Source organism: Tubulanus polymorphus, chromosome 9, assembly GCF_964204645.1.
Source record: "Tubulanus polymorphus chromosome 9, tnTubPoly1.2, whole genome shotgun sequence".
Taxonomy (NCBI): Eukaryota; Metazoa; Nemertea; class Palaeonemertea; order Tubulaniformes; family Tubulanidae; genus Tubulanus; species Tubulanus polymorphus.
The window spans coordinates 2556783-2570727 of record NC_134033.1 but is presented as its reverse complement, the minus strand read 5'-3'; the positions used below and the strand labels follow the sequence as shown (position 1 = coordinate 2570727).

The window sequence follows — 13945 nt, the reverse complement described above, 5'->3', positions numbered from 1 at the left end:
TAGATAAATGACAAAGACGATTGCTGAATGAAAATAACGATTTATTCCCGTTGCATTAAAAATCTTTAAAGCTGAAAACGTTGCTGAATTATTTATTGGCTCAAACAAGATTCGTAAATTTGCCTTTTGGGTTCATGAAATATTTACACGGTCAATATTTACAGATATCTAAAAACGTTTAAGAAATGACTGAAAGAAGTTGTGTTATTCATTTTCACGTTAGGTCATGTAGTCGCCCAGTCAATAATTCGGATGGTAATTTCGCTAAGTCGCCGCCGATCAGGTCCGTTGAGCTGACCGGCTGACTGATGTTCGGACTCTGAGGCGGCACCGAGCTGTGGCCTTCCACTATGTCATCGTCGTCGTTTCGGCCGAAAGGTGGCGTCGTCGTCGTCGTAGGGCTTTGTCTGTAAGGTGATTCGAGCATTTTTGACTGAGGGCTGGGAGTGCCCGTCTGAGGCGCCAGAATCGGGTCGACCTTTTGACCGGAGAAGTTGAAGAAAGTCGGCTGTTCTTTCTGTGGTTTGAAATCCTGCAGGAAAATTTAAATGGATCGAAATGTAGAAAACAATCTCTCTATGGAACACAATTTCTGATTGGTTCAGATATATTATGTATTCATTTTTCAACCAATCAGAAATCATAGAAGGTTTCGTAATATGCAAAACGATCTCTGATTGGTCCACAGGGAGTGTATCTCTGCAAATCAACCAATCAAAACAAAGAAGGATGAAAGTATGAACTCATCGGCGTCCAATATGCAAAACAATCATACGTAACACGATCTCTGATTGGTCCTCACGCAGAAGTATCCCGCTTAACGACCAATCAGTACAAAGCATAGTAGTAACTTCAGAGTTTCGAAAGTGGAAAATTGTATGAATTCATATCAAAACGTACGCTGAATTGTAGAATGGTTTTCTGTAAATCGCGGAATGTCGTTCCCGGTAAATCGCGGTCGAGCCAGTCCGGTTCGCGGGCGTAGCGGATCTGGTCGGAGGCGATGTGTCCGAATCCGAGAAGATCTTTCTGTTTCTGGTGAAGTTTTTTGTGACTCATCGGAGCCGGTTTTACTTTTTGACGCTTCACTTCGTCTACAACATCGTAAATACAAGATAATAATTACAGGCATATGGCATCTGTTCGGTGTATCACAGATGCCGATCCAGGAAAAACTAACCGCATTGGGCAATGGAATACTAACCGTGCCCCATACGGTATAGAATTTAAATGCTCTTCGAAATAAAGCGGTTTATTGATTCTGATAGCCTCCAGAGGCCAGTTGTTGCACAATCACGGCTTAGACTTAAGACCAGTCTTGTCCCATCTTAGTTCTATATCAAATCGAATGGCTCGCGAATTTGCAACTTGGCCGCCCAGAGGCCCTACGTCATTGTGTAGGCCTTGTACAACAAGATCCTCAATAGTTTGAGTCGCATTTTTCTGAATGAAGTCGTAGATTTTTACTGGCTTACTATGTGAATTCTTATAAATCACATTTAACGCAGTCTCAAATGTTTTGTGACTTTCTCAAAATGTATCAAAAATTTAACTAATTTCTAGTACATAAGTCCTCAAATATTCATAAATGAACAGTTAAAAATTGTTGAAACATGTCGACTCTGCCGTAAAATCAACCTATTAACAGTCCGGAATTTGGGATAATATTGGGCTTTAGAGAACATAATGCCCCCGAGGTCTTCACATTTACAGAAAAGATTACGTAAGTGATTCACGCGCAGCGCGCGATTTTTCCAGATAGGGACAGATTTTCAACTTTGAAATGCTGCAAAGAATGCATCCATCAAGGAATTTTCAATTGCAACGTCTTGTTAATACGCCTCCGAATGATATGATAGAAAATGATAGAAAATGGACTGGAGGAGTGTCATAAGATCTTTAATAGTAGGCATTGTATCTGTGACCCTGAGTCACGGCTGCACTACGAACCTTTATTGTCGAACAAGCTTGGATTATGGCGTTCCTGAGACAGAGCGGTCAGTTTGACCATTCCCGATTTGGGCAGCGTCGCCTTGGCTACGTTCAGCGCCGGTTTCGGCATCATGCGTCCTTGGGCCGCGGTCGACATGGCGCCGTGAAGATAGATTTTAGATCTCTGGAGAAAAAAATAGTTGATCGATAAATGAAAGTATCGGACAAAAAAAGTTACGATAAACACAAATGACGGGGTAATTGATAGTGTATATTTCACACTAAGAATTATGAAAAGAGCGTGAAATGTCTGACGATGACTTTCAGGAATATTGAAGATGACATGACACGTCGAATGTACATGTGTTCGCTCAGGAACTGTTCTTCTCCCTCGGTCATCGTGAATTCATTCTCTGTTTCTGGGGCTCATCATTTACGGTGACGTCATCAATTGATTTGGGTGGTAGCCACACTATGTAACTTTCATTCACAGATTGTAGACAAAGTATTTCTCTTTCTCCCTCCCCTATGACGTCATCGTAAGATTTGATGACATCATTTTTGGATTTTACGTTTATTTTCTGATTTTCTAGGTAATTTGATTAAGGGTTCCATGACGATGTCAAACATCTTTTCTAGATTGTTTACAGTACCCCGTGGAGATGTTTACCTCGCTCGAAGTACCGCTGGTGTGTCCGGCCGATTGTGATTGTCTCGATTGTGATTTTCTCAGATCCATGTCCGACATCGATAAAGCTGTGTTCATACGGCTGATTGTCATACTCGATCCTAATTCCCGTCCGCCGTCTCCATCCTGAAAATAGCGATAAATCAAAGAAAAAACGGATAGATGAAAATGATATTGCTCTTGAAATACTATTCGTGGGCCGTTTCGCAAATAGCCTAGATTTCGACTAACGAACATGTTTAGATTACCGACTGTTTTGAGTAAGATTTTTTATTATCAACAAAAATCTTTTAGGGGTACTAACGCATACCTGCTGTTTAGAAAACACTAGCTAGTTTTGACTTCACTGGCGGAATGTGTTTGAAATGTTACTTTGATTAATAAATGTTACTGTCTTTCAAAAACTTCAACATTCCCAAAAAGGAGGCATTCCAAACAGAAGTTAGTTACTACGATATAATGGAGCACCTACCCGGACACAGTGCACCCTGATGCGGGTGCGCCCTATATTTTCATCCTGGGACATCCCCTAACCCTTACACAGGTGCACACTCTACAGGACTACTGCCCTCTTTATAGAGGTTTGCCCTTTATAGAGGCCCACCCTCTATATACATATGTGAACTTTCTTCCCAACCCATTTACCTTTTTACGCGTCATCCTTTTGGACGGTATAGACGCGCACGTGTGACTACGATACATGCCTATAGGTGGCGCCGGAGTTTTATTATCGTCGTTTTTCAGTGATCGGCCCAGGCCTAAAGTCGTCATTTTTAACGATAAAGTCTAGATATCTTTATCGTTGAGATAAATCCAGGCAATAGTCTGTAATCCCGCAGTAGCAAAATTCTTGCTATCGCAAGTCCGACTAATATTTTTGGTTTGAAAATATATCCTTCCTAACGCTATCTTACGGTTAGATTCGGGAATTTGCAGATATCAGGCCGCGGATTGTGTCCTGAGCTTATTTACCAAAATCCTAAATCCAGCGAACGGTCTCAAGTCCGAAAGTGAAATCATGTACAAAATCGTAGCAATTTTTGCTCAAATCCAACACTAACTTATCGAATACCTTCGATGGTTTTATATCCTTATGATATGTTCGAGTCTACTAAATTTTCAATTAAATTCCTTCGAAATATCACGGTCTGATTTTGAGCTATTTTACGTAGGTTGAACTCCGCGATTGCGATAAAGACGTCTTTCAACATTACTCGCAAATATTTCTTTTTCCGCGCGTAGAAACTCCTTCGCAGAACAATCGAAACATTGTGATATTCCACGAAAGCGTAGGTAGGTTACAAAATAACTACGATATTTGATATGGCGGCAGGAATCTGATATCGGCGGTCGTTGTTCGACGGTAGAATGTTTACAGTTTGCCTCGTACAGAACACGACACGTTTTGAATCTTCGAAATCCGATTAATTTCTCGCGAATTGCGGATTAGTTACAAACCATTTACGACGTTTTGAAAGACCTAATCAAAGGCTATTAACAAATCACGATAAACTAACGCCGCAATGAATGCACAATCTGATATCATATTCGGTATAGTCTTGTGGGAAACCACGATCCGAACCGTGTAAAGCAAAGTAAACAAACAAAGTCAGATCCGCTCTACTTGGATTTTTCCCACCTTATAAATGAATGTTATATCGTCCAAACTCGTATCGTTCTCAAATCGGGAAGATCCCTGCGGTCCACAGAATCTGACTTGAGCGGAGTATACTGTACCATCTAACTCAGATATCACTCTCAAGTCAAAAGATCAGACTTGAGCGGGGCCTACTGTACCATCCAACTCAGATATCACTCTCCAGTCAAAAGATCTGACTTGAGCGGGGCCTACTGTACCATCCGACTCAGATATCACTCTCAATTCAAAAGATCAGACTTGAGCGGAGTCTACTGTATCATCCAACTCAGATATCCGTTTGCCCGTTAGACGTGATACTGATGAAACCCAAGACTCTTCTGCCCTGAATGTTTAGAAGTCCGGATTAAACCGATACTCAAACGCAATCCCAATTTTCACGCGTAAATCCTTTCAAACGAGAGGTCGTTACCATAACTGAAATAATGAAGCGCTTTCAAAAAATGTCGTATTCAAATATTCCAAAACAACACGGCTACAAGCGCAGTATTTAAAACCTTTATCTCGTAGCGTCAAATTTCCCGATTGAATTGAAGCCAAACGCTGCGGAACTATCGAAGTATTCCGAAGAGTTCTGAACAAAACAGTAAACATCCAGTTTTTCCGCGTCTAATTTCAACCCCGTCGTTTCGAATAAATCCTACTCGCAGTATCCAAAACGGGAATTACGAATAGTCCGGTGTATATCGACTAGCGCTGAAACGGAGGTTTTATTGGCGGTGGTTTCAGTACTGGACAGAGCTCGGTGTGTGCGGGCTCGCGGTAGCGTGACATTAACAAACAGACTACGACCATTAAACGTTTGCGTTAATATAAATCCCAACTCGCGCTCTGTCGTCCATTAATCTTCAATTGTATGCGCAATATACTCCACGTTCAAATATACCTGGTGTTTATATAAAGTCAATTGGTTTTCTAATTACGGTTCGGTTTCGCTCGGCGATTTCAGCGCGCTCTCTACGATCAATGGATTGCGCGTTAAGAACCTATTGTCGTATATTCCATATTTTCACCTCAGAACGCGGGATTTCACCGGGAACCAATCGCGGCTTTGGCAGCGACGGTAGGTCACAAGTTGCCCGTGGCAAGTCGAGTTATACCGGACTTCTAAGTCGGTGGTGGAATAATCCAACTAAGAAGGGAGGGGTTCATTGAGAACCAAGATCCTACGTGTCTTTTCTTTTCCACTTTACTGATACCACGTGATAGAATAGACGGGCTCACTACGAATTATAGTTGGTATCCGTTCCATTCACAACCACTGCCCACCAAACAGGCACCAGACGGACGAGTCGTCTGACCTAGTCACTAACTCCGTGAAGCTAGGTGGCTGACTTTCCTAGTTCAGACGCTCTACCACTATCACGATCTTCACCAGATTTCTGGGAGAAAGTAACTACTTACAGAATCACTGAATGAATCCAACAAATGGTCAATTATAAACGTCTGTTATTGTACGCTAACGCACACTAGTTAAACAGTATAACAGTGTTTTTACGGTAAATGTTTTATCGACCTCGGTTATGGTTGCGGTTGACAACGTCTCATCATCTCCTATTGTGTATAACGTATTATCAGCATCATCGGAGCGAATGAGTCGTTTTTTATACGTGGGAACAGCGAGTATAAAACAGTCAATAATGTCTCCAGCGAGTTTCAACGGGAATCATCGGTTATTAGAAGGTAAACCGAAATACTAGTTCAAAATTAACTCGATTGGACCCAACTAACTGGGACGACTAAACCCATATTATCCTAGAACTGGGTTCAGAGTCAAAGTAAACCTACACAACTTAGGAACTGGATCTTGATTGAAATTAAACCCACACGACTGTGGAACTGGATATTGATTCAAATTAAACCCACACAACTGCGGAACTGTCTCCAGAGCCAAATTAAACCCACACAATTGTGAAACTGGGTCCAGAGTCAAATTATACCCACACAACTGTGGAACTGTATCCAGAGACAAATTAAACCCACACAACTGTGCAACTGGATCTTGATTCAAATTAAACCCACACAACTGCGGAACTGTCTCCAGAGCCAAATTAAACCCACACAATTGTGAAACTGGGTCCAGAGTCAAATTAAACCCACACAACTGTGCAACTGGATTTCGAGTCAAATTAAATCCGCAAAACTGTGGATCAAGGGGTCACTATATACCCTTGTCGTCTGGAGAATACCAACAGCAAATCCAACGAATCGACCACAGGTTTCAGCGCAGTATTTTGCCGTATCCACTGTTCGAAAAGCTATTCCTTGATTCCGTTTCAAACACAGTTTACGAATATTACACAAACAATAATTCGAAATTGACGTCGCTAAGAAATGCCACTAACGTAAGGAGCGACAATCATAACGGCGCAGAATTTACACCGGCGACCCGTAAGACATCGATAAGATACCGATATATACATAAACATGCCATAAAGTAACTGTCTTTTTTCACGCCTGTATGGGTTGACTAATTGTGACATAAATACGCCGAACTATAGTTATGTTCGTGTATACAACCTGTAGGCACGAGGTATTTTTGCGCGCACTTGTGCGGCGACTCTGAATTGGAGAGAAATGTCCATTATGAACTATATATCGTGAATTATTAAGAAACACGTTTCGCTCATTAACGACGAACTCTCGCGCGGTAGAATGTTCGCTTTGAAAAGATCGACACGCAATTTTTGTTCGATCGCGGTGTTAGTAATAATCTGGCCTTCAAGAGACAGTGACAACGTTTGTATAAATGCACGAGGAAGTATTTATTTTAACGTCAGACTTAGACGCCTGATGGAAACGATTATAGGGTTCTTACTATTTGCAGTCTTCAATTTTCAATACCTTTTCCATTGCCAAATATCCATGTTGCCATAATGGGGCATGTTTTACACTGTCTAAGGCAGAATTGAAAGTTTATCAAAATCAATATTAAGCCTGCAGCGCTAAACCCCAAGAATAAGAATTTAGACAATATTTCTAGAATTATAAACATTTTTCACGGCTTCAAACATAAAACTGAAAATTTCCAAGCCCTGAAAGAATGATTACTTATTTCAATAACTTTGATCTAGATGACGTTGATACCGTACCTGAAACCACTATTACTCACAATTACTAACAATTACTAACAACGCATTTTTTTTTCTAAAATTCAATAGATTTTTCACAACTGAAAATTTCACAACTTAATCAAGCCTTGAAAAAATAATCACTAATTGCTATGACTTTACCAGGATTTTCAGGACTAGTACGAACCCAGTTCGAAGGTACAGAACTGGTGAACTATAAATGAAATCGACCCTTAAACGCGCTTATTTCAGAAGGTTCTATTATTCGTGCAGAATTATTGTGAAATCAAGTTCTAAGATTTCTTGGAGATGCCTGAGATTGGAGGCCCTGAGATTTAAGTCAAAGTCGAGGGTTGAATTCAAATTCATCAAAACCCAGCACCAGGGGTAAATGTGTTTAGACGTTTGCGCTACTGACCTGGTACGGTCGTATGATGCTATGTTCGCTGGTCGATTTAGACAGTTTCGGGGTCGTCATACGGAACGCTCCGAAATCCTCTCGTCCTGCCGGGAACATGGACGGCGCCGGTGTTTTCGCAGACGGTATCGAAGGATATCCGCTCGTCGCCGCTATATTGTATAATACAGTATATTGACTTTGCTGAAAATAAAGAAAACACCAGACTCCAAAATGGGGGCCGAGATTAAAAAAGTTCCACAAAATTGAAAACTAGAATATATTTGCTTGAGGAAGATGACGGATATTAAAATGGCGGCGTCAAAAATTTAATTCTTTGTTTCAGAAAATGTCTTTTTCCTGTTCTGAGTGATGTCGAAATATTGCTACAATGCGGGGTTCGAACCCGGACGTACCTGATTCTTGAGTCCGTAGTGTATCAATTTATCGGCAGCCAATAGGATCTCGCGCGCGTATCGACCAATCAGCGTCATCTGATCGCTGAGCAAGAAGGCGATTGGTCGACTGAATATGCTCGCTTTCGGCGGTTGAAGTTTAGTATTTTCGATCAGTTGTCGCGCTGTGTTGAGCGCGAACACTTCTATCTGTTCTTCCCACGTCGTTTCGATCATAGGTGTCGCTACTATCGACGTACGGCGTTGTCGACCGCCAGGCGCCGGTGTGCGGGGGGTCGGTGGTAAGGCGCTGTGTAGAATAGAAACTCTGTTTTAGTGAAATCATAAAAGCTTGCAAGGGTCGACACTAGGATTTCTTTAATGGGGTCAGAATAAATACGAGTGGAACTATGCCATACTTCGCGCTGTATGCGCAGAGGGCCGAAGGCAAACGAGTATTTCTGAATCATTGAAATTGGATAAATGTTCTTAAATAGTGTTCATTTTTTTTCAGAGCACGTTTTAGAGTAAAATATTGATGAAATTTCCGGAATATGAAAAGTAAAACAAAATTTGGAAATCTAAGAATTCGGAACTTGGATTCAGAAAGCGGGGTTGTCACCAACCCGACCCCTCTGGTGACAACCACGCTTGCTCAGCCTATAGGTTCTTGCTATATTTCTAAGTATTAGTTAGTAAGCTTATGAATCTTTCTTGGATGCAGCCTATGAGGAGTGAGGTTTGAGGGTAACTGCTTATGAGGAGCAGCTAGGACTTGACTGACCTCGGTTCCATGTAGTTCTCTAAAGCTTCGTTTATCGCGTCGCCTTTATCGTAGGTGTCAATACCGGGCAACTTCTTCAATTCCTGTTAGAAAAACATCCATCTAGTTTCAGTAACAGTTTCACTATGGTCAAATTTAGCTTGAACTTGAAAATTTTTCATTCGTTCACTGCAGGATTATGTCCAGGGAGTCTTAGGGGTCTCGTACAAGACACTTAAGTTTTAAACTGCATGAACTCTCAGCTTTTTACTGCCTTATATTTTTTGGAGTCTGATTAATTACTCTAGTTTTCTGCTTAAGAATGCTTTAAAATGCATCTAATATAAACCTTCAGTAGGCCTTGCTATATACACCTTCGATATGCCGTTTCGATGATCGAAAATGTCTCAAAATGTTTCCAAAACCTTTTAGAAGTAGCCTAAGCTTAGTCATCCTCTCGGGCTTACCTGAATTCGACGGTTATTTTGAACATTTGAATATCGAAAACATATCTTACTCTATCGGCGATCCTCTGTTTCGCGGCGGGCATTTCTGACCGGATTTTTTTGTTAGCTATCGACATCGCCGCTGTTTCCTCGTTCAAAAACCGATCGGTGTACTGAACAAACGACTCGACGTGTTCCAGAATATCCCTTAGCTGAAACAAGTGAAGCGTTAATCACAAACTGAAATCAAAGTTCTTGTATATGACTAAATATTATCGACAAATGAATAATGATACAGCGTCTGATATCATTAATTTTGAATTTGAATTGAATTGACCGGTAACAATTCTAGCCTTACAATTTACAGTCCTTACAGTCGTGCATTACAGTTAATGCAAATCTATGCAAATGTATGCAAACTACAAAAAGACGACTGTTAGATAAATTGTGGAATTATGAATCGAAAGTCTTAAGTGTAGTAATTAGTGGTGTCATTATGATAATGCTAGCAAATTTTAATATTCATGTAAAGCAGGCTTCATATTTACAGCAGTTCAAATGTACTCCTCAAAGTAACTAACTGTCTGAAAAGGAGGGTCTTGATTGATTTGTCCTGATTCTTTCTGAATCCATTGATTCGTAGCGTGAGATATTTCTGAGTTAGGGAAATAAGGAAACCATGGAGGCAATTGTCTTTCCTGGTATCTTTCGTAATATAGATCCGCAAGCCTTGTTTCTCTAAAAGGGTCTTCTATGGCTTCAGAAAATTCTAAGAATCTCTCTTCACCTTGAAACTTTATGCGATGCGAAATCGGCAAAATTCGAACCTGTTTCAAAAAGGTTTCGTAGGTCAAATCGGTTTTGTGGGCCAGATCTTCCGGGTCGCAGTTTTCGCGCATCATTTTCGCTACGTTATACTGAGGCATTAACGCGTCCAGGTGTTCGGCCGGTTTACCTTCGATCGGCGGTAGAACGCTATACTGAAAATATACGATAGATGGCGTATTAGTAGTAGAAGTATTGCATACGACATTGTGATACAAGGTGAGTTGTCGAATTGCTGCTTGTGCCGCGCCGCTCCAAACTGCAATCACCATTTCTCACGTAAAGTACGGATGACCTGAAAAGGATCCCCGAAGCCCAGGGGGCAGGCATAGAAACTGTTAATACAACAACCTGCTTTACTCCTTCGGTTTGGATTTCTTTGTCGAACATTTTCTTCATACCGTTAACAGTCTGAAAAAGATTGAATAAAAAACATTTATTTCACTAGTAAAAAGATAGGAGCCTACGTGTACGAAGCACCAACTACTGGATTCGGTAATTCTTCGAAACTATTTCTAAATGTGATATTTCATTATCTTACCGCAGTATTCTTGTCGGTGGGTGCTGCCACTACCAGACCTAGATAGTCCAACTTGGAGTCGATGGCAGACGGGCCAGGCAGCTGAAATCATATTTTCAAATTTGTCTATTATTGAAAAAAAAATAATGTTGACTAAGCCGAGAAAGATTCTCAAGTCATCGCACCCGAAGAGAGTATAGATCAAGCACATTGCTGACCCATGGACTCTAAAGTGCATGGCTTATCTAATAAATTAAGGCCATTTTGACCTGGTTTTTACATTGCTGTTACAATAGCCCTTGAAGAGCCAATTTAACCAATAAAAACTGGGTCTACTTTAAGCTAGAATCGTTTTGCTTCATTGAAACCAAATGAATGCAACAAGTGGCGATGAAACCAAAAATTTAAGTTAACACTATTTCGTGAAAATGGACCCCGGTGTTGGCAGATATAGAGTCGCCGTGAAAGCGGATATTTGAAGTCTTTACCTTTTGGGTGTCCGGATCTGGAACAGGAGTCGGCATCGGAGCCTATACGAAACAATGAAAACGACTTCATTACGAGGCGTCAGAAAACAGAATCGGGGATAGATAGTATCCAGGGGCGGATCCAGCCTGCCACTACTACTGTTCGAGCAGGTTTAAAGAGGATGAGTTGATTGAGTTGACTGTCCTAGTTCTCTAATTCAGAACACGAGGCAGCTATCGTATAGGCATATTTTTGAGTAAAAGATTTTCTAGATTAAGGGCAATGAGTAAAAGATTTTCTTAAATTAAGGGCTCGGCTTTCGTTGGACGAGGAAACACTCGAACGGTTTTAAGCGATGTTAAAAAAGGCACGTAGGGCTCTACTTTATCAGCGGCGTGAAATATTACGGAAAAGTGTCTCTTGTAATGTCAAGCAAAATATGTTATACATAATTACGTACATTGAAATCTAAATAAACAACTTATCGACGGTTAGATCCGTTTAGAGCGAACGCGATTCGCCGACGAATTCGACACTTAATGCCGAGAACTGATTTACCGAAGAGCCTGTCGAGAGCTGTTGTAGAATTGATATCTCGTTGTTGGCGACGTTTAGCTGTTGTTGCAGTTTTTGTATGATCGCGTGACTTCGTTCGCGTTCGTGATTCAACTGTGTGAGCAACGTGTCCCCGTCCGGTTCCTGTTTACCCGTCGCCTAAATTGACCGGAAAAAATGCCGTCAGAATTTTTTCGTTTTCGACGATCGATTCGAAGAAGAACGCGTCATCGAGCGTCTTTTCTCCGAGTTTATAGTCGGATTAGGTACCGTAAATAGACGTCTTTTTAACGGTACAGAAAGTTCCCATAATATATAGCCCGACCCACACAGCGAGGCAAAAGATGTTTTGACAAACGTTTTCCCGTATATGCCGTGCGCGTCCGAGATCGAAAAATGGGATATTTGGATTAGTTTGAAACTGATGAATGTATACAACGCATTTTAGGCAAGTTCCGATTGACCAAATTCCAGCTTACGAAGGCAATTCTGGATTACACAAACTCTCTACCGGCCGCTTCTATCAGGTTTACAGATTACAAACTCTCTACCGGCCGCTTCTATCAGGTTTACAGATTACGAACTCTCTACCGGCCGCTTCTATCAGGTTTACAGATTACAAACTCTCTACCGGCCGCTTCTATCGGGTTTACAGATTACAAACTCTCTACCGGCAGCTTCTATCGGGTTTACAGATTACAAACTCTCTACCGGTCGCTTCTATCAGGTTTACAGATTACAAACTCTCTACCGGCCGCTTCTATCAGGTTTATAGATTACAAACTCTCTACCGGCCGCTTCTATCAGGTTTATAGATTACAAACTCTCTACCGGCCGCTTCTATCAGGTTTATAGATTACAAACTCTCTACCGGCCGCTTCTATCAGGTTAACCGATTAGAAGTAGAGATTATTCTAGTCGAAACGAACGTACCAGAAGTGTAGTACCATAATTCAAGCAGAGGCCAATCGAAACGCGCGAAAGTTTTTCAAATTGGTCCTTTTCAAATTTGTTACCAGTTGTATTTCTCCGCTCGAAGCCGCTTTCGTCTTCAACGTGCTCGGCGTCCTGGATACGCGACCTTGACATTTCGGGCAGACGTTCGAGACGATCTTGCGTTCCGACGGCCGTATCGTGATTCCGCTGAGACTTCCGCTGAAAAAGTATCATTGTGTAAGATAGAATACAGGGTATGGAGAGAGTGAGCGGGAGTGGGAGAGAGAGTGGGTGGGAGTGGGAGAGAGGGTGGGCGGGAGTGGGAGAGAGAGTGGGTGGGAGTGGGAGAGAGAGTGGGCGGGAGTGGGAGAGAGAGTGGGTGGGAGTGGGAGAGAGAGTGGGCGGGAGTGGGAGAGAGAGTGGGCGGGAGTGGGAGAGAGAGTGGGCGGGAGTGGGAGAGAGAGTGGGTGGGAGTGGGAGAGAGAGTGGGCGGGAGTGGGAGAGAGAGTGGGTGGGAGTGGGAGAGAGAGTCTCGCTGTGTTTATAGTACACCCGCGGTTAACACGCGGCTCCTCTACGAATATTTACAAAACGGTTGAAAATATATACACATGAATGGGCTCGCGAAAATATGGATATTACGAAATGTGAAATTATGATGATACTTAAGATATATAATAGCTATTGATTATTGAAAGAGATCATAATCTATTCTTCAGTACAGGGAGTAAAGAAACTGGCAAGATTTTCGAGAACAAAGAACCCACAATCAAAAATGTTTGCAATAAAAAACCCAATATCCTGAGTTATTTCCTATGAGTGATAAGAAAACTTTCAAAGCGTGAAGGATTTTGATAAGAATTGACAGTAGACAAACATCGACTAACTGTTAGTTTCTCTATAACTCTCTATCAACGTAAGGGGCTGGTTCCTTAGTTGAGACCTATAAGTCCAAAAAGGTCTTAAATCTTAAGACTGCTCTTAAGTTGTTAGATTAGTTATAGAACTAAGATGGTCTTACATCGGTCTTACGACTAAGCCATGGCTATGGAACTGGGCCAAAAAGTATAACTGCCGTGTACTTTTTCGACATGATTTACGCCGTTGGCAAACACAATGAGTAATTTACATGAAAGACCGTCAAAGTTTGTGAATCCCCAGTTTCGATTTGTTTTTGGTTTTGTACGGCAAGTGTCCTGCACTTGTTAGCCAAACATACTACACTACATATCTAAAACTGAATTTCATTTTCGATGCTTCTTGATGTCGATCTTTGCAACGATGCCCTGCAT

At 41.5% G+C, this 13945-nt stretch overlaps 1 protein-coding gene across 1 annotated transcript; it reads right to left on the bottom strand.

Annotated features, from left to right (window-relative positions):
- Positions 1–50: 50 nt before the first annotated feature.
- Positions 51–5881, bottom strand: LOC141910857 (uncharacterized). Its single transcript, XM_074801711.1, has 5 exons — positions 3266–5881; positions 2603–2746; positions 1951–2116; positions 901–1094; positions 51–532 (listed from the first exon to the last, which is right to left on the bottom strand). The coding sequence occupies exons 1-5, from the start codon at positions 3389–3391 to the stop codon at positions 215–217; spliced, it is 948 nt and encodes a 315-aa protein (XP_074657812.1). The 5' UTR covers positions 3392–5881; the 3' UTR covers positions 51–214.
- Positions 5882–13945: the final 8064 nt, after the last annotated feature.

Bases quoted from the DNA above. Each gene is read 5' to 3' on its own strand.
- LOC141910857 (XM_074801711.1), bottom strand. From the start codon at position 3,391: ATGACGACTTTAGGCCTGGGCCGATCACTGAAAAACGACGATAATAAA. The intron at 2,747-3,265 runs GTAAATGGGTTG...CGCTATTTTCAG, and splicing joins AAAGGATGACGCGTAAAAAG to GATGGAGACGGCGGACGGGA. The intron at 1,095-1,950 runs GTTCGTAGTGCA...ACGATGTTGTAG, and splicing joins AAGCTTGTTCGACAATAAAG to ACGAAGTGAAGCGTCAAAAA.